Here is a 24053-nt window from a genome sequence, read left to right on the forward strand (position 1 = left end):
ACAGGATGAGGTCTGGTCTCAGAGAGGTTGTGGTTATCTCTGGCGAAAACATCAGCTGCTGCTCAAGATCCACTCTTTAAGTCACCTCCGGTTAATAACAGTTATCTTCTCTCTCTCTGGGTGATGTTCTGAGCCTCTGCCCCTTGTCCAGCAAAATGCATCGGCTTCTATGCTGTTGCAGGAGCGCAGACCTTTATTTGCAAATCTGTGTGGGGATTTAGTATTTTATATTTTGATTCCCAACCAAGAGTCAAGAGTTCAATAGTTTATTGAGTACATTAGCCCGCAACTTTAACAAAGCATTGTAGGTACCTTTCTTGTTTTTGATTTATGAGTTTATTTATGAAAGCAAACATGAGACATCATCAGGTGATATTTGTTTATTAATTTCACATTATAATTTACTCAGCTTCCTTTCCCTGAAAAAGAAAGTAAAAAGACACTTAATGAAGATCAAAAGAAGGAACTCACTGACCCTTAAAACCTTTCACAGATGTACCTTGCCAGAGTCGCGGCTCTTGGTTCTCAGCTTGTTGACCTGTGACTCTGCAATGTCGGCACGCTCTTCAGCCTCCTCAAGCTCATGCTGGACCTTCCTGCACTTGGACAGATGAACGTTGGCCTGCTCCTCCTTTAATTAAAAAGATATTGGGGGAGAATTCAATAATAGGGTCCCAAAATAAACATGGATATTAAATCTATGATATAAACTTACAGCTTCCTCTGACTGCCTCTTGTAGGCCTTGACCTTGAGCTGCAGCTTGTCAACCAAATCCTGCAGCCTGTTGACATTCTTCTTGTCCTCCTCAGTCTGTAGTTTGAAATAATGTTGTTAAAAATGTTTGGATTCAAATTGGGTAGTGGAAGTGTCATGGTGTGGTCTTGACCTGGTAGGTGAGCTCCTTCACTCTCCTCTCGTATTTGCGGACACCCTTAATAGCATCAGCTCCACGTCTCTGCTCTCCCTCCACCTCTGTCTCCAGCTCACGCACCTTTATCGAAGCAAATACTTGATAAGTGCATAAAGTTGTTATAATCGTGATCTAATTATAAGATCTTTTTACCCTTGATTCAAGTTTCTGGAGCTGCTTCTTGCCACCCTTCATGGCCAGATTCTCAGCCTCATCCAGGCGATGCTGCAGATCCTTGACAGCAACCTCCAGATTCTTCTTCATCCTCTCCAGGTGAGAACTGGTGTCCTGTTCTTTCTTCAGCTCCTCAGCCATCATTGCAGCCTAGAAGTCCACATTCAACATTGTGTAATGACTCTGTGTCTTTACATGTGCCGACTCATAATGTTTTCTAATAAAGTATATCCTGTGAAATAGTTTTTGAACAAAACAAATGCGTACATCAGTGATGGCCTTTTTGGCCTTCTCCTCTGCATTTCTTGCTTCCTGGACTGTGTCGTCCACTTCACTCTGAATCTGGACCAGATCAGTCTCAAGCTTCTTCTTGGAATTCAGAAGGCTTGTGCTCTGAAGAAAAAAGGAAAAGGGGTCAAATATCAGGGATACACTTTGATTGTAAAGAAAAATACATGTCTTTACTGTTGCTCACCTGAGAGTGCAGAAGTCCAACACGCTCACTGGCATCAACCAGCTCCTGCTCAGCAACCTTGCGACCTCTCTCTGTCTGTTCCAGAGCAACTCTAAGTTCCTCAATTTCTGCCACCATCAGACCGTTCCTGCGGTCCACCATGGCGGCTTGTTCCTTGAAGTCTTCCTGGGCCCTAATAGCATCATCCAGGTGCAGTTGAGCATCCTATTACAGGGGAAGATCATCATTAGTATGGGAAGTTGGTTCTCAGGTTTGTGCAGCATCGATGTGTACCTTGAGCTGTGTCTGCACGTTCCTCAGCTGCTTCTGTGACTCAGCAGCCTGCCGATTAGCATGGCTCAGCTGAACCTCCATCTCATTCAGGTCACCCTCCATCTTCTTCTTGATTCTCAGGGCATCATTCCTGCTCCTGACCTCAGAGTCCAGGGAGCTCTGCATGGAGTCTGTCACCCTCTGGCTGTTCCTCTTGATCTGCTCCATCTCCTCATCCTTCTCTGCAAGTTTCCTGTCAACCTCTCCCTTGATCTGGTTAAGCTCCAGTTGGACACGGAGAATCTTGGACTCCTCATGTTCCAGAGTTCCCTAATGATTTAAACATAAGTTCAGGCTAAACTCCCTCTATGTTCCATTTCAACAGCTCTGCTGTGGATCTATGTTCCTCACCTCAGCCTCTTCCAAAGCTGTCTGGATCTCGGACTTCTCAGTCTCAACCTGCTTCTTAGACTTCTCCAGCTCATGGATGCTCTTGCCAGTCTCACCAATTTGTTCAGTCAGATCTGAGATCTCCTCTGCAGGATCAAATACATGATACATTAACTCACAATGATTTTAGTTACTTAAACTAGTGACTACAAGTTATGACGACTTACGTTGCAGGTTCTTGTTTTCACGCTTCATGGTCTCAAGCTGATCAAGAGCCTCTTCATAGGAGTTCTTCATCTTGAACAGCTCAGTGCCAAGAGAACGGGCTTCCTTCTGGGCTCCCTCAAGTTCTGCCTGGCCCTCCTCAAACTTCTGCTTCCACTCAGCCAGCACCTGATTTAAAAGACGTGAACATGAGATGAACATCAAACTGCTTCATTCATTCAACACTGTATTGTTGTACCTTGTCAAAGTTCCTCTGCTTCTTGTCCAGGTTGGCAGCAAGTCCATTTGCCCTCTCCACATCAATCATGAGGTCCTCCACCTCACTCTGGAGTCTCTGCTTGGTTTTGTCCAGAGATGCACACTTGGAATTCACAGCCTCAATCTGCTCCTCTGCCTCTTGGAGACGTTGTGCCAGCTTCTTCCTGTTATAGTGAAACATTTGTATAAAATCTTTTTCAATAAACACCTAACTTAAGGTGGATCATGACTCTTGTTTACTGCTTGTGATAAACGATCAGTTGAAATTCAACTCACTTGGACTCCTCAAGCTCTTCAGTGCGCTGGATAGCATCAGTTTCATACTTTGTTCTCCACTGAGCTACCTCACTGTTAGCCTTGGACATTCCACGCTGCAGCTCAGCCTTGGCCTCCTGCTCCTCCTCAAACTGCTCCCTCAGCAGATCGCAGTCATGGCGGGCAGACTGCAGTCCATGGGCAAGAGCATTCTTGGCCTGAAGAAAGAAGCAGACAACGTGGAATACACTGATATCACCCATAAAAATGTGTTTTCCACCATTTGGGATTCCTTACCTTCACTTCCTCTTCATTTTGCCTCTTGAGCTCCTCGATTTGCTGAGTGAATGCCTGTTTACCTCTGGTCAGCTGTGAGACTAGAGATTCCTTCTCTTCAACCTGGCGGCCAAACTCACCTTGTGGTATCAAGATATTTTACATTATTAGCAAATGTACATGTTAGCTTGGTTTTTGGAAAACTCAGGTAATATACCATTTTCAGTCAACAGGCGAGCTTTCTGAGAACCCAGGTCATTGAGCTGACGGACGTTTTCGTCATTCTTGGTCTTCAGTTCACTAGTTTGGTCCTCAAGTGTGCGGCACATCTTTTCCAGATTACCCTATAGTGAAAGAATGGTATCGATCAAATACAAACACAAACTTAATTCTGGCTCTTTCTTGATGTCTTCACATGAAAAGCAATGATCAACCTTTGCTTTGGCGACAGCCTCCATGTTGCTGGCGAGGTCATCGATCTCCATCTTATATTCACTCTTTTCCTTCTCTAGCTTCTGCTTTACTCTCTGAAGGTTGTCAATCTGCTCTCCCAGTTCAGCGACGCTGTCAGCCTGCTTCTTGCGCAGAGCGGCAGCAGTGGCTTCATGCTGAAGGGTAGACTCCTCAAGGTCACGGCGCAGCTTCTGGAACTCAGCCTCACGCTTCTTGTTCATCTCGATCTGAGCAGCAGTGGCACCTCCGGCCTCCTCCAGCCTCTCACTGATCTCTTCAAGTTCCCTGGAGAGATCTGCTCTCTGCTTCTCAACCTTGGCACGAGCAGCACGCTCTGCCTCAATCTCCTCTTCCAGTTCCTCAATACGTGCCTGTTCAGAAAAATCTCTTTAAGTGAACTAAATCAAAGTTTTCAATGTGTGTGAGTGCAAACAACGTAAATCTCATTCAACACTGACCTGCAGTTCCTTGATCTTCTTCTGAAGTTGAGCACCCATTGACTGTTCATCTTCAATCTTGCTGAGCAGCTGACTGACTTCAAAGTCCTTCCTGTGAACATGAACAAATAACCCAGTTAGAGTCAGATGAGAATTGTTCATGTGTGATCTTTAGAGATCCTTAATATACTTTTTAAGTTTCTCGTCAGACTGCTGCTTGTCATTCTCAAGATCCATGATGGATTCCTGAGCCAGTTTTAAGTCACCCTCCAGCTTCCTCTTGGCCCTCTCCAGGTCCATACGCAGCTTCTTCTCTTGTTCCAGAGAACCCTCAAGCTGTATAACAACAGTTGTGGACATTCAAGAACTTGTTAGTACCGTAGATAAATGATGACAAATTTAATTGTCAGTTCATCATCATACATCATCGACTTGCTGCTCAAGCTTAGTCTTGGCCTTGGTCAGAGTGTTGACTTTGTCTTCCTCTGCCTGCAGGTCATCAAGCGTCTGCTGGTGAGACTCCTGGAGAGCCTTCTTCTCCTTGGTGAGCTTAGCAATGCTTTCATCTTGAGAAGCCATCTCCTCAGTAAGGTTCTTCACCTACATTGAAGAATGACAATGTTCAACGTTGTGTTGTATTGTGTTGTAAGTTCACTGTCTGAAAAGTCAAACATTTACAAACCTTGTTCTCAGTGGCATGCTTCTCCTTCTCCACCTTGGCCAGGGTAAGCTCCAGGTCATCAATGTCCTTCTTCAGCTCAGAGCATTCATCCTCTAGCTTTCTCTTTTTAGCAGTAAGTTCAGCATTGATTTCCTCTTCATCCTCCAGCCTCTCAGTAGTTTCCTTGAGTTTGGCCTCCAGCTGAATCTTGCTCTTAATAAGACCCTCGCACCTCTCCTCAGCATCGCACAGATTTTCTGATTCCTGAGAATCAATAACACAGGTAAAATGGTTGAGATCATCAATCCAGCATTGATATCAGTCCAAGTAGTACTCACTGATGCTGCTTGCAGCTGCAGGTTATTCTTCTCCTGCAGAAGAGACACCATCTTCTCCTCCAACTCCTTCTTCTTAGCAAGAGCAGTGGCCAAGTCAGATGCCATCTTCTCGTAGTTCTCCTTCATTTGTTGCAGCTCCTTCTCAGTTTCTGCAGTCTTCAGCAGAGGTTTAATCTTGTAGTACACTTTCATCCATGGCCAGTGTTTGACATTCATGAAGGAGCGGATGTTGTACTGGATAGTGTAGACGGCATCTCTGTAAGTTTAAATCAGACAAGATCATTTTAAGCATATCTTTGTTTTTATCTATTGTTCAACAATGTTTTCAGTAAACATGCCTTCTTGCTGTCATCTTCACAAACTCTGCCCTCATGAGGTAACCACGACACAGTGCCTGAGTCATTGTGACCAGATTAGCAAGTTTCTCGTCTCTCATTTCCTCAAGAGTACCGAGCAGACCAGCTTTGAAGAAGACCTGAAATACAAACATCGTTTAGACAACTGTTACACTTTCTGCACGTAAACGTACCTTGGTGTGACCAAATCTGTACTCGTCATGGTTGACATCGATTGAACCGAGCAGCTTCTCAGAAGCTTTCTTGTTGTCAATGAACTGACCCTCAGGGATGACGCCAGCATTCAGCACTTTGTATCTGAGTACAACAACAATTGGTACCAGTATCTAATTTTCACAAACATATCAAACCCGTTTGGTTTGGATACCTCTGCTTGAAGTCAGCGTAAATGATTCTGCTGGGGAAACCTTTCCTGCAGATCCTGATACCCTCAAGCACACCGTTGCACCTGAGCTGGTGGATGACCAGGAAGTTCTCCATCAGACCTATTTCAAGAAGGTTGATACTCAGTGAGTCACTGACATTGAAATCAGAAAGTAGCAGTCAAAAACACAAATCATTCTCACCTGGAATCTTGGACTCATTGGGGATCAGACAACGCACAAAGTGGGGGTGAGTGCTCCTCAAGTTGGTCATCAGTTTGCCCAAGTTCTCCTAAAGGTTGCACTCATTAGCAATTGTGATTTGCATATGTTAACAATAAGGTATCTCCAAACAGTTAGAACTTGAACTTTACTCTGAACTGTGAGGACACGGTCTGCATGGAACCACCCTTCTTCTTTCCTCCCTTCTTGCTGGTCTCTGTTATAACAGGGATTTGATTATGATGTTATTATTATCCCGCACTTTCATGCACCAATTTTTAAACATTATTTTGCTTACCCTCAGGGGCAGCAGGAGGATAAAGACTTGCTAGAAGTTTAATAGAAGACTTCTGGTAAAGCCCCAAAACAGACTCGTTCAGTGGATCCTTGTTCTTGTCCAGCCAGCCAGAGATGTTGTAGTCCACAGTTCCAGCATAGTGGACCAGAGAGAAGTGGGCCTCAACCTTGCCCTTTGCTGGCTTAGGCTTCTCAAAGGCGATGTTCTTGCCAAGATGCTGGTCATACAGCTTGTTCTTGAAAGAAGAGTCAGTAGCCTTGGGGAACATGCACTCCTCTTCAAGGATGGAGAAGATACCCATGGGCTAAGGAGGAAAGTATGTTGAGATAGATGTAGTTATAAACATGCATACTTGAGGTTTGTTTTCTACCCACCTTTTCAATCAGCTCAATGCAGGCAGCCAAGTCCATACCGAAGTCAATGAACTCCCAGACAATACCCTCCTTCTTGTACTCTTCTTGTTCCAGGACGAACATAGTGTGGTTGAAAAACTGTTGCAGCTTCTCATTGGTGAAGTTGATGCACAGCTGCTCCATGCTGTTGTACTGTCATGGATATCGCAAACAACCATTAAATTTCAATGTTCTTATCTTCCTGGATTGATTGAAACTTACATCAAAGATTTCAAAACCAGCAATGTCCAGCACACCAATGAAGAACTGCCTTGGCTGTTTGGTGTCCAACATCTGGTTGATACGAATGACCATCCACAAGAACATCCTCTCATAGATGGACTTAGCAAGAGCGGTCACAGAGTTGTTCACCTAACATATCAACATCAAGTCAAGTCATCGTCTTTAAACTCCATTAAATTAAAAGCAACTGCATTTAACATGCATTTCACCCACCTGAGGCACTGTCTGACTCTTGGTGACAAACTCATTGCCGACCTTCACTCTGGGATTGCAGAGACCCTTGAGCATGTCAGCAGAGTTCAGACCCAGCAGGTAGGCGACCTTGTCAGCCTCTGAAAAGTATTCATGCGTCTTGAAGTTAGTCTTGTTGATCTTTCAATTGTCTACTGCAAGTGATCATAGAGAATCTCACCCTCTGTGCCATCAGGCTCGGCCTGCTCCTCACGCTGCTTCTGCTTGAACTTCATGTTGCCATGATGGAGGACGGCACCAGTCATTCTATAGATGCTCATCTTCTCCTCTCCGTTGAAGCCCAGGATGTCAATGGCGTTCTGTTTGAGTTGTGTGAGTTCATGACCTGGTCAGCAATAGTTTATTTGGTCTTGTTTGGGATTAAACTTACATCAGTGGCCTCCAGCTCGACTTTGTCATCAATGCTGGCCACAGTAATTTGACCCATACTGCACATAGGGAAGTCGTAGGGGTTGGTTGTGATGAGAGCCACATCTAAAAGACAGATCCAGACATTGATGATCCATCTTCCGAGTTTAAACTGTGGATTAGACACCAACAATTTATGCACAACACTCACCAAGTATTCCTGGTATGTGGTTGGTCATCATCTGGTAGAAGATGTGGTAACCTCTCTCATCTGGAAGCTGGAACGAAACTCTTGACTTCTCCAGCAGATCTAGAAGATTTGGTCATCAATACTCTTTGTCTTATCAAGGATGCATTTCATTTTATGACTCACAAGTCTCAATGTCAGCACTAGACAGTTTGCCGGAGGTGCCGAAGTGGATTCTGATGAATTTACCCTATTTGGGACACAACATGGACACAATTACACATTTTTCCTTGGATAGATTTGATACGTGTCACATGTTGTATACTTACAAAACGAGAAGAGTTGTCATTTCTCACAGTTTTGGCATTACCATAAGCCTCCAGCAGGGGATTGGCTGCAATAATCTGATCTTCAAGGGATCCCTAATACAAGACAACATAGGTAATTCATTTAAAAATATAACTAATTGGAACAGATGTTTTTTTCTGATTCTGTAGTCTTTTTTTCCTACCTTGATTTTTGACGCTTCCTTCTTCTTGTCACCACCAACTGAGATGGTGGCAAAGTATTGGATGACACGCTTGGTGTTGACAGTCTTTCCAGCACCAGATTCTCCACTGGTTGTGAAAAGATATCGATAAGAATTTGAGGTTTGAATTCATTACTCAATGAACAATGTAACACTCACGTGATCAAGACAGACTGGTTCTCCCTATCTGTTGATGAAGAGAGAAAACCATCCTCTCGTCAGACTTTGGAAACGTTTCACGGATATTAAGGTTGTGTCGGGTACATACCGCAAAGCATGTACTGATAAGCGTTGTCAGAGACAGAGAAGATATGGGGAGGAGCCTCCATACGCTTCTTGCCTCTGTAAGCATTGACTACTTCCATGTCGTACACTGGGAGCATCTTGTAGGGGTTCACCGTAGCACAGAAGAGCCCAGAGTAGGTCTGATGGAGATACCAAATGAACAGCCCATATTACTTTTCCTGTGATAATGTTGGTTTTCACACAACTTAGTTTCATTTGTCTTACGTAGATCATCCATGCTGCATAACGCTCTTTGAGGTTATACAACACAGAGGCTTCATTGAGGTGGGTCATCATGGCCATGTCCTCAATCTTGTCAAACTTGGGAGGGTTCATTGGTGAAACATCCTCCTCTTTGACGGTCTTTTCCTGGAACAGAACATTTGACATTATGTGAGCTGATGACCTCCTTCTCCAGATGTTATTGTGATGGATTTATAACAACCTCCTTTGTGTCCAGGATCTTGACGGTGACTTTGTTTCCATCTTTCTTGGTGATCATGGCCTTCAGGTACAGTTCCTTGACGTCGGCCACATAGCAGGCTGCCTTGGCATCGAAGGGTGCGTTCTGAGCCTCAATCCTCTCCTTCTCTGGTTTACGGAGGTAAATGGCAGATTTGCCGTAAACGGCCATCTCTGCGTCCGTACTCATGGTGGCGGCTGTTGTCTGAGGAGATCAAAGTCCATCACAATTCAACATCGATTATTTTTGTAAGTAAGTAAGTAAGTAAGTAACTAATATTTATTTATATAGCGCTTTTCGAGACCAGGGTCACAAAGCGCTTAGACAATCAAAACAATACTCAAAAAAGTACATACTTTAAAGATCAAGATAATACTGAGAACAACACATGAGTTTGAGAAATTCAAGGAAAAGCCTGAACAAATAGAAACGTCTTAAGGTGTTTCTTAAAGGAGTCAGTAGACTCCATCAAGCGCAAAGAGAGAGGAAGATCGTTCCAAAGCTTAGGAGCAACAGCCTGAAAAGATTTCTCTCCTCTGGTCCTGAGCCGTGTGCGTGGAACCATAAGTAGATTCTGATCCACAGACCTCAGAGCCCGAGCTGGGGTGTAAGGCTGGATCAGATCAGTCATGTAAGGAGGAGCCTGACCATGAATAGCTCTGAAAGTAAGAACCAGAATTTTAAAGTTGATCTTGAAAGAAACTGGAAGCCAGTGAAGGGTTTTAAGGATTGGAGAAATGTGAGTTCTTCTACTTGAGCGGGTCAGAATTCTCGCTGCAGAGTTCTGAATCAACTGCAGGAGAGACAGCTCCTTCTTGTTAAGACATGAAAACAAACTGTTACAATAGTCCAGACGAGAAGAAACAAACGCATTACAAGCTCCAGATCATGTTCCGACAACATTTTCCTAAGTTTAGAGATTTATCTCAGTTGAAGGAAACAGTTTCTGGTCAGTTTTCTGCAGTGTTGAACAAGAGACATGTCTTTATCAAATACAACACCCAGGTTTCTCAGGCTCAGTTTGACAGACTGACCTAAGTCACCCAAGTACTGACTCAACCTCTCTTTGAACACTTTGTGTACCTCTCTCCTCTATGACAGGACGACAAAGAGCCAAGAAAGTATTCATTTTGCTATTCCATATTCCTCATTCATATTCCTTAGTTTTAAACTTTTTTTTAAATTTCAAATATTCATACAATCGTTATTTAGTACGCCTTCTTACCTGAACCCCTTCTTGGTACTTGCTGTGCGTCCTTGTTCAAATGCAAAAAAAAAAAAAAAGTTTGGTTATTTATAATGTAGCAGCAAATATTGAAGAATGAAATCCCTTTAATATTTGTTCATGCTAACATAAGGATATGCTCTTTCCCTTTATCATATTATTAATTTATTAAGTATGTTTAGTTCAGTTCAGTTTATTTTAAAAGGACAATGTGAAGTTACATTAAAAATATGGCTGCACCAGATTAAGCACAATGGTACTTTCCATCTGTAGTCCTCATCAAAGATGCAGACAGATTACATAATAAATACATAATACATAACAGTTAATGTACAGTAATAATATTTTTGATATATATAAAAAGTAGTTTTACCACCAACTGGAGCTCCTTGGTCTTCTTCTCTCAGCTTCTGTCTTGAGCGGCAGTACTTATATTGATTGGTCTTGCTGACACAGCACAGTTAAAAGTGGTTCACCTTCCAAATATGGTGGAGAATGGTCGTGACTTGTGACTGTTTGGAACAAGAGGACGGATACAGGGATCAGATTCCAGCCACTATGGCAAGATATAGAATTTCAGACTGCTGGTGTGTATTTTTTAACTTTCTTCTTTTCTTTTTATCGTCAAGTTTGTTCACATGAAATCATTCATATTAGTTGTATTGTTTATTATTAATTGTATACGTTCAATTATTATTAATAAAAAATATTGAAGTGTAATCAACAAGTGTTTCAACAGTATTCAAACCCTTTTTAACTGAACTGTAATAAAAAGAATCAGGATTTTTAATCAGACAATTCTTAGTTGTAATGTAACATATTTTAACTGTAGTCAAACAATTGACAACTTTAATTAAGCAATTATGGAATTTATTAAATCCCTTATGAATAGTTATCTAAACAATTTTCAACTGCAATCAAACATGTATTAAGTGTCGTCAAAATGATCAACGAGTATAAACTTATCTGTCCTTAAGGAACATTCATGTCAACTCATTATTATTGGTTGTGAATCTAAATTAATAGAATTTGTATCCGATAAAAATGATGCCATGATATATTATATGAGTTCAGTTTCAGTCATCAAATGTGTTTGGTTATAATTATTTAGTTATTCATGCACAACTATTAAAAATCAGTTGGTCATATTATTTAATTAATTTCCTTTTCTTTTTTTCCCTCCAACTCATCAAGACAGCAATACATGTTATCATAAAACCTGTTATTGAAGTTGTTTGCCTTGCTTAAATTAAATACGTATATTAGTCTTTTAATGTATTACATTTGAACCTCCCCTTGTACTTAAATAATGTGTTTTTAAGAACATTTGTACTCTTATTATTCAGATTTGAGATTGATTTCTCAACGAAGGATAACACCTTTTATGTTGTTTAGGTGATTAAATATTATTGGTAATGTAATTAAGAATTAAGATAAGTTCATATCTGAAACAAACCAACACAATTCTGACATTCTAGACTAAACTCAAAGTCAAACTTAATTTCAGCTGTTTTCGCACCTGTTTTATCACCTTCCTCTTCGTGTGCCAATTCGGGGTTAGGGTCACAGGGTCACCACAGGGAGGACCCGACATTCCTCTCCACACTTTCCTTTTTTTCCTTGTTTGACCCCAAGTCGTTCTTGGGCCATCTGACAAACTTTAATCCCTCCAGTGCACCAAAGATCATGGCAGCATCTGCATAACTGATGAAGCAAACAGAAGCGCGTCATCTGTAAAGAACAAAGCAGATTCCTTCAAACGCCGTAGCAGATTATCTTAATCTTTCCGTGGGGCGGGTTTCAGGGGCATCAGTAGGGAGGACTTTTTGTTATTCAGAGTTGAATCTCTCTGATCTATGACACCTTCATAAAATATATTGACAACTCTTGTGATGATACATCGACTAATAACTAGTAGAACAACTCTTCTATACTGGTTTGAGGTGGTCTGTGACACTTTCACTGCTGCTGTAACCTTGAGTAGGGTGGTATCCTGCTGCCAAAATAAACAAATGACTTGAAGAGATGGTGTTAAGGTAAGGTAAGGTAAAACTTTATTGAAATTGTTTAAACCCGACCTCCCTTTTTGTGCCAGTGAACACTATTGAAATTAACCTTCTTCCACATTTTAATAACCTATTGAGATGTAATAACAATTACTTACTTACTTTAAACATCTAATTGTTTGTTAAAGGCGTGAGAGTCAGACAGAAATTTGTGTCTGTTGTAATTTTTTGATTTGTATTTTACTTTTTATTTTTTTAACTGTGTTACATTCTGAGGAGTAAACTATGTTAAAGAGTTTTAACCCCTTGTTGGTGATCAAACACATTTCTCAGCCATTTATCAGACAAGAGCTTTTAGCTCAAGTTTATTTAATGTTTTATTCATTCGTTTAAAGAGCAACTAACGTGTTGATTTAAGTGTCTCTTAAATATATTAAGACTTCCATTGTACTCATCAGTATGTGTCTGTTTGTACAAAACTCTCTTTTCATTTAAATATTTACATTAGAAAACATGCGTAAGCCCCGCCCACTGAAAATGCTTTATTTATCTAGAGTTAAAAAATCGTTTACCATAACCACACCCACTCTGCTGTGATTGGTCATCAATCCCAGAAGTCTCTAATTCCAATGTACAAGTTGTTTAAAAAAAAAAGCGGGAGTAATTATTGCTGGCTGGAAAAAAAATGTTTTTTGCTTTTGCTCTCGTAACCTCTTGTTTTTCCGTGATTTCAGACGATTTTTACATTAGTATATCTTTAAGAATGAAAAAGACTCACTTTGTCATGTAAAGCCTTCTCCTCCTCTGGCTCGCAGCAGAATGTCAAGACCAAAACAGACCAGTAAACGAAATATGCCAATGAAAACATAACTGGTCTAAGCCTTCCCTAAAAATTGCAAATAGTAATGATAATACCAATAGTAAGTAATTAAGTAATTTTTATTTGTATAGCGCTTTTCCAGACCAGGGTCACAAAGCGCTTAAACAATCAAAACAATATTCAATAAAGTATATATTTTAAAGATCAAGATAAAACTGAGAACACAACAGGAGTTCCAGAAAATCAAGGAAAAGCCTGAACAAATAGAAACGTCTTAAGATGTTTCTTAAATGAGTCAGTAATAATAATTACTCCAAAGGTTTACTGACACATGTTGTATGTAATGAACGTCGGCCCCAGAATTCATATGACACTGCTATTTTGCAAATTTAAACTAGTTCCCCAGGTTAACAAGCTGATTGATTGATTGATTGATTGATTGATTAATTGATTAATTGTTCGATTGATGTAATATTATGCTCCCTTTATAGGGAACATTTGAATTGTTTCAGCAGTTCACAAGAAAAATATGAAACATACAAGCACATTACATAATTAGAGAATAAATGTGTGGTACCGGTGCCGAAGACTCAGCACCCTAAGGATCCCAGCTGCTACAGACCTGTGGCCTTGACATCCCACCTTATGAAGGCTCTGGAGCGGCTGGTCCTTGGTTACCTGAGTCCTCTGGTGCGCTCCTCCATGGATCCGTTGCAGTTTGCCTACAAACCTGACATCGGCGTGGAGGACGCCATCATCTTCCTTCTCCACCGAGCACTTTCTCACCTGGAGTCGCCTGGAAGCACTGTGAGGATCCTTTTCCTGGATCTAAGCAGTGCTTTCAATACCATCAGGTCAGACATCCTGAGGGACAAGCTGGAGCTGTCTGGAGCTGACAATCACCTCACGGACTGGATTGTGGACTACCTCACCAACCGTCCACAGTTCGTGAGGACCCGGGATGGTGTTTCGAAGACTGTACTGTGCAGTGTAGGGGTCCCCCAGGGAACAGTGTTGGCACCGTTCCTCTTTTCACTGTACACTGCAGACTTCCAACACCTGTCTCCCACCAGTCACCTGCAAAAGTTCTCGTACGACTCCGCCATCGTCGGCCTCATTAAGGACGGGGATGACGGGTCGTACCGGGGACTTGTCCAGGACTTTGTTGACTGGTGCCTGGAAAACCACCTCCAGATCAACTCCAGCAAAACTAAGGAGTTGATTGTGGATTTCCGGCGGTGTCCCTCCATTTCCCCCTAACCACTGAACATCCAGGGACAGGACATTGAGATTGTCACGACTTACAAGTTCCTGGGTGTTCACCTCAACAACCGCCTGGACTGGGTGGATAACACTGCTGCTCTTTATAAAAAAGGGCGGAGTAGACTCTACCTGCTCCGGAGGTTGAGGTCGTTTGGTGTCCGGGGGTCACTCCTGAAGTCATTCTATGACTCAGTAGTGGCCTCTGCCATCTTCAACGGTGTGGTCTGCTGGGGGAGCAGCATGACAGCAAAGGATGAGGCTAAACTGGACAGCCTTATTAAGAAGGCCGGTTACATCCTAGGGCGCCCCCTGGATCCTGTGGAGGAAGTGTCTGGGAGGAGGATACAGAGCAAGCTGGCCTCCATGAGGAAGAACTTATCTCACCCTCTCCAGCACACACTGAGGGCATTGAGGAGCTCCATCAGTGATAGGATGCTCCATCCCCGGTGTGTGAGGGAGAGGTACCGCAGGTCCTTCCTCCCTGCTGCCATCAGACTCCACAACAAGAACACACCAAGATAATTATTTAACTGCACCTTTCTTGTTATTTTTGTAAATATGATTGTGTATATAATATAGTGCAGATTTACTTTCTATTCTATTTAGATTTTTTCTTTTCTTTTTAATATTTTATTTCTGGGTGTTTTATTTTTTTTGGCATATTGCTGTTGTTAAACCGAATTTCCCCTCACGGGACAATAAAGGATTCTGATTCTGATTCTGATTCTAAATAACCAAAAAAACAATTAAAAATAATTATTTTAAATAAGCAATAATAAAAATAATAACGTCAAATAAACGCAATAATAAATAGAAAAAATAAATAAAGATGATTTATTGTTTTTCGCGTGTGTCGCGTTTTGAAAAACACTGTGTTGTTGTTTTGAGTGTGTTTTCAATGGGGTTTCAACAGTCATATGACACGTCCGCTCATCCTCATCAACACTAAACACTTGTGGTGATGGAACATGTACCTTAAGTACCAAATGTTTCCGTCCGGGTTGTTTATCAGAGATGAACGTTACGTAAACTCCATCCTACGCTGCAGTGACACTCACGTTGTTTACTTTCTTCTGCGGTCCAATCAGCTGTGGCTATAAACGCGCTATGATTGGACGGTGAAGGGTCGGGGCGCGCTCTGATTGGCTAGCGATCTGTCCTACTAGACCGTGGAGCCGTTCTTAAACTCTTACACACATTTCTGTGGATAACTTTGTGATGGTTGAAGTTTTCTACTTTAAACTGCGAAGATGAGCAGCAAGATGAACCTTGTCCGGTCCATGGTGAGAGCCGCGACTCTGGCCAACCTTCCTAAACATGTGGACCACTTCGCCAAATTCTCTCCTTCTCCTCTTTCCATGAAGCAGTTCCTCGACTTCGGTGAGTTCTGATCCATGACGTTACAAGTCTGGGTGTTGACCATGTGAGCACATTGATTCTTTTATAAAGATTTGTTTATTTCAAATGACTGTATGTGTTCTTTATTTAATCGACATGTTTGACAGGGTTACAGTGGATCTTTAAACGAATTAATTCCACAAATCTAAAAAAAATTAGTTAATGGGTATTTCTCTTTACATCATTTTGTTTACACACAAACATCTTAAATGTAAATTTGAACTCATGGTTTAATAAGGTCTAGTTTCAAATTTCTAAATATTTGGTAACATTTCTATTGTTGACTATGTTTTTATTTTGGAAAGTTGTTTTTTTCATGTTTTATCATGTTTTTTGTTAAATAAACATTTGGGTAAAATTGTCTCTATCACTATGTAAGGAAATCAGTGAGCAAGTATTATTTTGATTTTCAAATGGCAGTAAACTTTTTTAAAGTTTTGATTTCGATTTGTCTTAAGGTGCAGGAACCCTGATGTTAAATTAGTTGTAGGTGATAACAGGGTTAATCTATCTTTTTTATAAACTATTTTAGTGGTTGGTTGACTGAATCAATGTAGTTAAAAGTAAAAATCTGCAGTTTAGCCGAGTGTACTGTAATATTTACACTGAGAATTAGGACTGTAGACAGTTTCTGACTATCAGGGTGAGGTTGGACTGTGGACAGTGATCAACATCGATCGGTCCAACTTGCTGACCTGACCCTCTCTGGGTGTGGATGCTTATGTAACACAAAGAATTAGCACGAATGAGCTAAGAAATAGTCAATAATCATGACTTTAGACGGCGGATTAAGAGTACATGGAAAGTACGATCGAAACAAATCATGTTGTTCTCTGTCTTTCAGGTTCTATCAACGCATGTGAGCGAACATCGTTCGTCTTCCTAAGACAAGAGCTTCCTGTCAGATTGTCCAACATCATGAAGGAAATAAACCTGTTGCCTGATGCTCTTCTGGCCACATCCTCCGTCCAGCTGGTTCAGAGCTGGTGAGCTCATGTTATATTCAATAATAATCACAGTCATGTTAGGACAGATTCATGAAGTTGTTATTATCAGGAAATGATGAGGCAAATACAACTTTTTTTTAAAACATCCCATCAAAACATTGGTTTAGTCACTTATTCATATTAGATTACATTAGATTACATTAGATAGATTTTATTAATCCCTGTGGCGATCTCTTTCGGGAAATCTATTAATAATGTAAACATTGTTTAAGATTATAAAGACGTATGTAGAGCCACATTAAGGAATCATGGCTGAAAATGCAACAAAAATATGCAATATAAAAGTTACTATGAATTTCCAATAAAAAAACATTTCATTTATGATCAATTTTGTAAAATAATTCCCAAAAACTATATTGTCTCATTCACATGAGATTCTTTCTTGCCTCATGTGTGACTTTTTGAATGTCCCTAAGGAGCTTAGTAGCTTTATAATATAGTGTGGTAGGATATTAAACATAGTGTCTTGGTGTGTACAATATGATAGAATATTTATTAAAATGTATATTGTATTTATTTATGAATTTGTTCGGTATAAATGATGATAATGTAGAATTGTATTTAAGTACTATAAATATGTGTATACATGTATTTATGTATTTATGAATAAATAGATATAATAATATAATATATCAATAAGGGGTTACTGTGTTACTAATGTAATTTTGGGGTGTGTGTGTTTGAAGTGTTTGTGGTCATTTGTTTATCTAAACTAAAATGTGAACCAGGGTCTTGATAGAAAGAGGAAACGTATGTGTGTAGCTAATGCTAGATTTTGTTGTTAACAGCTGACTGTAGTGACAGAATATTAAAGACTAAATGGTCCGTGTATCTTACAGGTACATCCAGAGCCTGATAGAAATCCTAGAATTCCTGGACAAGAACCCAGATGACCACAGCACTCTGGAGTCGTGAGTGATCGTGTATTTACATAGTGTTGGACCGGATGGACCTAACGCTTATCAACCTCAGGTTTGTGGACGTGCTGGAGGGCATAAGGAACCGGCACAACGAGGTGGTGCCCACTATGGCCCAGGGGGTCATTGAGTACAAGGATGCCTTCGGTCAGCACGACCCGGTCACCGATCACAACATGCAGTACTTCCTGGATCGTTTCTACACGAGCCGCATCTCCATCCGTATGCTCATCAACCAACACAGTGAGTTGATCCCCACACATATGCAGATGACAACTGACATTTAGGCTTCAAGTTTATGAACCAAAACAACTTCCTTTTGATAATTATTTATATAAATAAATGAAATTTTGAACGAACTTAAGAAAAGATGACATAGTTCTGTCGAGGTTGACAAGGTTGCAAATAATTTAGTATGAATTATATAATTACAAATTCTTTTTTTTTGATTTGTTGGCTTCAGTGACAGAGTTCAAACAGATAATAAATTGCACACGTATTCTCCCGCTTCCTTTTTTTTCACCATCTGTACTTTCATGCAGCTCTGGTTTTCAATGGGAACAGAAACCCTGCCCACCCTGATACCATTGGATGCATCGACACGGCGTGCGACGTGACCGAGGTTACGCGAGGTAAGAGGGGCTTGCGGTGGGAGGCGGAGACAGAAAGTGTTGGAATAAGGAGGGCCAGGTCCGGCATGTCAGTTGACTCTGGACAATCTTTGTTTGGATGACAAACAGTGACCCTTGGTCCATGACTTGTTATCTAACGCTTGCATAACTGGCTGTTTACTGGAGCAGCGTTGAGTTTGATATGACACTTGAACAGGGGTCGTGTTATTGGACATAGAGGACGTTCCCCCGACAAATAAAACATCACACAGAGACGCAAAATCTTGGCTGATAAACTGAAGCTAACACAGTTAATAGGTTACATATCTTAAATGCATTTTTATTAAATTCTCATCAAGTCTATTGTACAAGCGACAAATATTTGATTCAAACAAATCAAAATCAAGGAGGTGAAGGATCCACAGTGAGGTCAAATGTAACTATTAATCACAGTCTTTATCACAGGTTGAAAAACATGTCTTTACTATCAGTCTGTAACAGGAAGTATGAGTCCGACATTGTTTTTATTCTTGGAAGCTAAATATATCTGAATTATTATTCTGTTTTTGTCCTCCTCTATCAAAAACTTACCTAGAAATCCCCTCCTTCAACATCACTATTACTGTTATTGGAAGTTTCTGTATGATTGTTAGCATAGATAATCTCGGTTCTTTATCTTTTACGAAACACTGTAATCTTTATAGGTCATAATTTAAAAATGCAAATCAATGTACTTTGATTTGAGCCAACCATCCAAAGGGGCCACATAAAAAGATTTGAAGGACGGCCGGACAATGTTTTTGACCTTAAACAGGATAATTACATTATTAAAGTCGTACGTACTGTAGATAAAATGAGAGTATTTTGCTTAAAAATGTACCTTGAGGATCACTTAAAGGACACTAGGTATTAGATGGACTTGTCATGGACTCTAAAATGTTTTTTTTTTTTAAACAAATCAGGTCAGAAAAGGTTTAATTTCCCTTTATATTAATGTCTCGCTGGCAAATATATACCCAAAGACTTATAGACGTATTTAACATCACTATAAATAAATAAATATTTCATCACGATGGACTCCAAACCAGTTGAATCAATTGTATTTGTATTATTTTTGTAAGTGTCCACTCTCAACAGAGTCATCTTGAGACACTTTATGGTTTGAATAACACAAGAGAGGTTGTTTGTCTAAAGGAATAGAAAGCAGGTCAAATACTTCGGAACATCCTGTAGTTCTTGTATGAACCAGTTTCGGTGGGTGCTGCCGGTGATAACAGCAATTTTATCAGTTTGGTCGTTGCATCACTGAGGTTAAAGAGTATATTTATTTCCCATGTACGCATGTGTAGACGCTTATGAGAGCGCCAAGATGCTGTGTGAGCAGTATTACCTGGGATCGCCAGAGTTGGAGCTGCGACAGACGAACGGTGAGACATTTAAAAGTCTGTCTTGATCTAAATAAAACAAAAAAACTGACGTGTTTGCACATGTTTCAGTCAACAAAGCTGGAGAGCCCATCCGGATCTCATACATCCCCTCTCACCTCTACCACATGCTCTTTGAACTCTTCAAGGTAAAATGCACACAGAAAACGTGATTTCTCTGATTTTTTTGGATATTAAAGGACAAAATTCTTCTTCGAGGTAGTTTTTTGTTTTTTATTAAAGGAAAATATTTTGAACTATGAGCAAAGCATTGTAGTTACTTATATATGTACCTGAGAAATAGTTAAAAATAATACTAAAAAGTAGTATAAAATATATATACAAAGCCTACCCTTCTTAGATGTTACGCTATGGTATTCTTTACATATTGAAAGATTCAAAATTAATTTATTAAAATAAATTAAACTGAATTGTAAAAAAATATCCTGAATAAATAATGTGGAACCTTTTCCACAAAATTTTGTAAATGAAATAAATTATGTGACTTATATTCAATTATTATTATTATTATTATTATAATACTTATTGTCGGAATAGGATCCTTGTTTAATGAAAGATTTACAGATGGGCCATCTTCCTGCCATTTGTCCCTAATAGATTCAACAGAGCTCTAGGTAGTTTTCCATATTTATTTTGAGTACGCATTTCTCGGCAGTAGTGCTGAATTCAGCACAACACCGGCTGACGTTCTGAAAAAAACATGTGTGGATAGATTCAACTCAAATAAATCATACTAGATTACAGAAAATTAATTTCCTAACACTGTCAATATGTTATTGAATAACATTTAGAAGTCGATTTTGCTTATTACATGAAAGGTAGAGAAATGTATCATTAAAAAAAACCTCAAAAATCTAAAAAACACTGTAAGGTTATTTTAAAAATGGGTGTTAATTTAAAGTGTTATGTTCCTTATCATGTCATATTGGTCCTTTTAGTAACTCTCACTGTGTTGGTCTTCAGGACCCCAGATTTTATGTCGCATTCTCACCTGAAGTATAATACGTTTCCATTGTAAAAGAAATGCCATGAATTTAAGTCTGTCCTATCTTTCCTCCCAGAATGCAATGCGGGCTACAATTGAGACCCATGAAGCAAGCAGGGTTTTGCCTCCTATCAAGATTATGATCGCTGTTGGTGGAGAAGATCTCTCCATCAAGGTTAGTAACTTGTACCTCAGGAAACTAGAGGTTAATAAATGTTTCAAATAATAACAAATAGTGTTAATAAACTCTCTTTCCTTATTTAGTTTTCATCTTTGTAAATATATCTTTTCCCCTCTGAAACAAATAGATTCAGTGACTATTTCATGAGTCTGAGCAGCCGAATGATGGAAACATTCTGTTTACCTTGACTAACGTCGCCAAATGTTTCTCATTTAACTATTTATTGTTGTCACTAAAGAAGAATAAGTTGATTTTAAAATGTATGTTGATGTATATTGCATCCAATAGTGAACAAGTAATGGTCTGTCTCACCTTATTTGGTATGTCCTAGACATAGTAGCACACCATAATGGATGTACCCGCACTGATCCCTGGATCCCACCTAACCACGACCTGTGTTGCTTCTTCCAGATGAGTGACAGTGGAGGCGGCGTTCCTTTCAAAAAGACAGAGCGTCTCTTCAGCTACATGTACTCCACAGCGCCCCGACCATCCTTTGGAGAGAAACACAGGGCACCGTTGGTGAGCAAGATGACGCCAAACTCCAGACTCCAACTAGCTTTCTTGGCTGACCAGGATTCTGTTCACAGGCAGGCTTTGGTTACGGACTTCCAATCTCCAGGCTCTACGCTCGCTACTTCCAAGGAGATTTGCAACTCTACTCCATGGAGGGTTACGGCACCGATGCTATCATCCACCTAAAAGTAAGTTAATCCTAATAAATATGAAACATGGTCAACAAATGTAAGGCAAAACCATAAACAGACCGTCCAAACTGGATGCTTTTTACGTAGCAGGTATCAATGTGACCAAGAACATGTGATCAATGCAATCTTCTCAAAGGGAGGCACCCTAGTAAGGTGTAGGACCACTTTAACTGTCAAAGTTTGTAACCATAGAAACACATCGAAAGCTTTGTCTTTTGACAGAGCTCTCTCTTCACTAGGACTGACTAAAGTCCCTTCAAACGGATACACGGCACCGAACCAATCTTTCAAATGTCACGAGTGAGTAAACAGAAGACCCAGAAGCGGAAACAGTCACAGGATTCTGGGGAAAAGTTAAACAGTCTTTAATCACAATAGTCCAAGTAAATCCAAAACTGTCCGAAAAGATAAGTATAAAGAGGAAGCACTCAGACGGGAGTCAGATGCTGAAGATCAGGGTCTCATACGTAATTAAAAATAGACAAAAAAGGACTTGAGTGAGTAATTAAAAAAAGACGTTACAAACTGTCCATCAGGAAACACAGAACGATCGAGAGAGAGAGAATAAAGTGAAGCCAAACCTGGGTCAGGAGACGCAATACACCGGCAGATTCTTCTGGGTAGAGATGAATCTTATCAATGAGAAAAACCTGCCACTCAATCGTCTTCAACCGTGGACACCTGAGTGCGTAAGACCATAAAATGGGAAACATGACATCATATTCCCTTGATTCTCTACCTTCTTATAATGAGAGTGGGGTTCATATCTATTGGAACCCCCTCCCCCCCATTCTAGTAGTCCAAATGTACCAAGTAAAACCAACTGAAATAACATAAAATCCACCCAAAAAAACTGATAATAATCAATGACCAATTGAGTTTTTTCTCTATAGGTGTCCAACTGAAAGGCAATTCAAGTCAATTTTAGCTGATAAACCCTTCTCTGTGTTACCAGGCCTTGTCCACGGACTCGGTGGAGCGACTTCCCGTCTTCAACAAGACCGCTCTGCGTCACTACAAGATCAGCTTGGAAGCCGACGACTGGTGCGTTCCCTCGAAGGAGCCGTTGGATCTGGCAGTTTACCGGACGGCCAAGTGATTTGGTCACTGCAGGACACTTGGAGTGTGTAAGATACACATCAGCAGATGCAGTTCAGTATAAGGAGGACCTTGTTGACACACTTCCTATATCCAGTCCATCAAGGTTCTGATCTCTGTAATGATTTGGGGATTTTAAAGTGTATGAACAAATGTAAATATTTCCCAAAGGTGAAATCACATGCAGCTGTTCTTTATATCTAAAATCCTCTTAACATAAGCCACTGTCAATATGTCCAAGACAACATTCTGAACTCTTTAAAATACTTTTTGAAGGATTTTATGGACCAACTAAATGAAACTAAATGTTACTGATCCAAGGTTTTTATTTTAGATCCTTAAAAATGCCAGGATGTGCCTTCAGTGTGTACATAGAAACCCCCTCGGATATTGACAATATGTGAATTCACAATTGTGTGTTTTTATTCATTGTGTGATTATATCCTCTTGTATATTTGAATTTAAATCTTTTATTTTTGATAAAGAAATGTTTGTAAAAAATATGTATATGTACAGAATGTTCCTCTATGAAGACAAGTTTCTTTTCTTATGGTTTGTTTTTTGTCAGCAAGTGTTGCAAACATTTAACGGCAATAAAAAATGAACTCGCTTGTCACAACATTTTTCTTACTTTTTTTTTACATGAATATCATTTTGTTTTATTCACCAATGAGACTTAATCCACCATTTTCTGTTCTGCCAAAGACATAGATCAAAATCAAAAATGGATTTCTAGAGAGATTTCCGTGCGATGTTATCGATTTGTTTTTGCTTTTTTATTCACCACTGACCATCTGAAAGAACACTCACAGTGTGTCCTGCCAGACCAACATCTTTTCAATTATTTAAGTTTTTAAAAGAGTTCATGTTTAGACACAATGCTGAGTGGCAACACTGGAAAGGGAAAATTAACCCTTAGTGGGTAACCATACTTAGCTCCTTCTAGTTTTACAAAAGGAAAGGATACCTAAGCCTTTATTTTTAGAAGTTATTACGTAGATAGAAATAGAATGTGTACACCAACTATAACAAAGTGTTTTTTTTACACCAGTTGTCTTTAACTAATCCAGAAAAGCTCCATCCAAATAAGAGTATAGTGTCATTTAAACCCGGTCTACAGAATCAGTCTTTGTATGAAGCAGGTTTTTAGTAAATTAAGTAAGTGGATCCCTGTGGCATCAACTTTGAGCTGAAGGGTTTAGCCAATGCCAACGGTCCTGAGAGGACTTATAAGCCTCTGGTTCCGCCCAGAACTTGGTTAATAACAGCAAAGGCAGGATAAAATCAGTTGCAAGTGGCTTGGATTATCTAGATGCCTCAGTAGCATTGGTCTGATACAATAGTTGCA

At 40.0% G+C, this 24053-nt stretch overlaps 2 protein-coding genes across 2 annotated transcripts; one reads left to right on the forward strand and one right to left on the reverse strand.

Moving 5' to 3' along the window:
- Nucleotides 1-487: 487 nt before the first annotated feature.
- On the reverse strand, nt 488-9244 carry LOC148065294 (myosin heavy chain, fast skeletal muscle-like). Its single transcript, XM_087808375.1, has 38 exons — nt 9025-9244; nt 8805-8948; nt 8563-8719; nt 8454-8481; nt 8277-8382; nt 8095-8187; nt 7952-8015; nt 7790-7888; nt 7601-7704; nt 7391-7529; nt 7192-7310; nt 6958-7107; nt 6718-6888; nt 6344-6647; nt 6198-6262; nt 6028-6115; nt 5829-5946; nt 5635-5758; nt 5444-5580; nt 5106-5361; nt 4789-5031; nt 4530-4706; nt 4297-4442; nt 4128-4218; nt 3651-4040; nt 3434-3560; nt 3238-3356; nt 2962-3158; nt 2666-2849; nt 2430-2595; nt 2224-2348; nt 1834-2142; nt 1561-1764; nt 1353-1478; nt 1065-1235; nt 888-992; nt 716-811; nt 488-631 (listed from the first exon to the last, which is right to left on the reverse strand). Exons 1-38 carry the CDS (start codon nt 9229-9231, stop codon nt 488-490), a joined length of 5793 nt encoding a protein of 1930 aa, XP_087664501.1. The 5' UTR covers nt 9232-9244.
- Nucleotides 9245-15573: 6329 nt separating this feature from the next.
- Nucleotides 15574-23324, forward strand: LOC148065295 (pyruvate dehydrogenase (acetyl-transferring) kinase isozyme 2, mitochondrial-like). Its single transcript, XM_087809332.1, has 11 exons — nt 15574-15736; nt 16599-16740; nt 17601-17672; nt 17734-17921; nt 18221-18310; nt 19639-19716; nt 19786-19862; nt 20796-20894; nt 21312-21422; nt 21491-21604; nt 22563-23324. The coding sequence occupies exons 1-11, from the start codon at nt 15607-15609 to the stop codon at nt 22704-22706; spliced, it is 1245 nt and encodes a 414-aa protein (XP_087665458.1). The 5' UTR covers nt 15574-15606; the 3' UTR covers nt 22707-23324.
- The last annotated feature ends 729 nt before the right edge of the window (nt 23325-24053 follow it).

The sequence above is a fragment of the Callionymus lyra genome, chromosome 15 (genome assembly GCF_982586985.1).
Source record: "Callionymus lyra chromosome 15, fCalLyr1.hap1.1, whole genome shotgun sequence".
Lineage (NCBI taxonomy): Eukaryota > Metazoa > Chordata > Actinopteri > Syngnathiformes > Callionymidae > Callionymus > Callionymus lyra.

Excerpts from the sequence above, each read along its gene's own strand:
- LOC148065294 (XM_087808375.1), bottom strand. The coding sequence starts at position 9,231 with ATGAGTACGGACGCAGAGATGGCCGTTTACGGCAAATCTGCCATTTAC. Across the intron at positions 7,705-7,789 it reads CCACATACCAGGAATACTTG|ATGTGGCTCTCATCACAACC; the intron begins GTGAGTGTTGTG and ends TCTGTCTTTTAG. Across the intron at positions 6,263-6,343 it reads TCCTCCTGCTGCCCCTGAGG|AGACCAGCAAGAAGGGAGGA; the intron begins GTAAGCAAAATA and ends CTGTTATAACAG.
- LOC148065295 (XM_087809332.1), top strand. The coding sequence starts at position 15,607 with ATGAGCAGCAAGATGAACCTTGTCCGGTCCATGGTGAGAGCCGCGACT. Across the intron at positions 18,311-19,638 it reads CGTGACCGAGGTTACGCGAG|ACGCTTATGAGAGCGCCAAG; the intron begins GTAAGAGGGGCT and ends ACGCATGTGTAG. Across the intron at positions 19,863-20,795 it reads TGCTCTTTGAACTCTTCAAG|AATGCAATGCGGGCTACAAT; the intron begins GTAAAATGCACA and ends CTTTCCTCCCAG.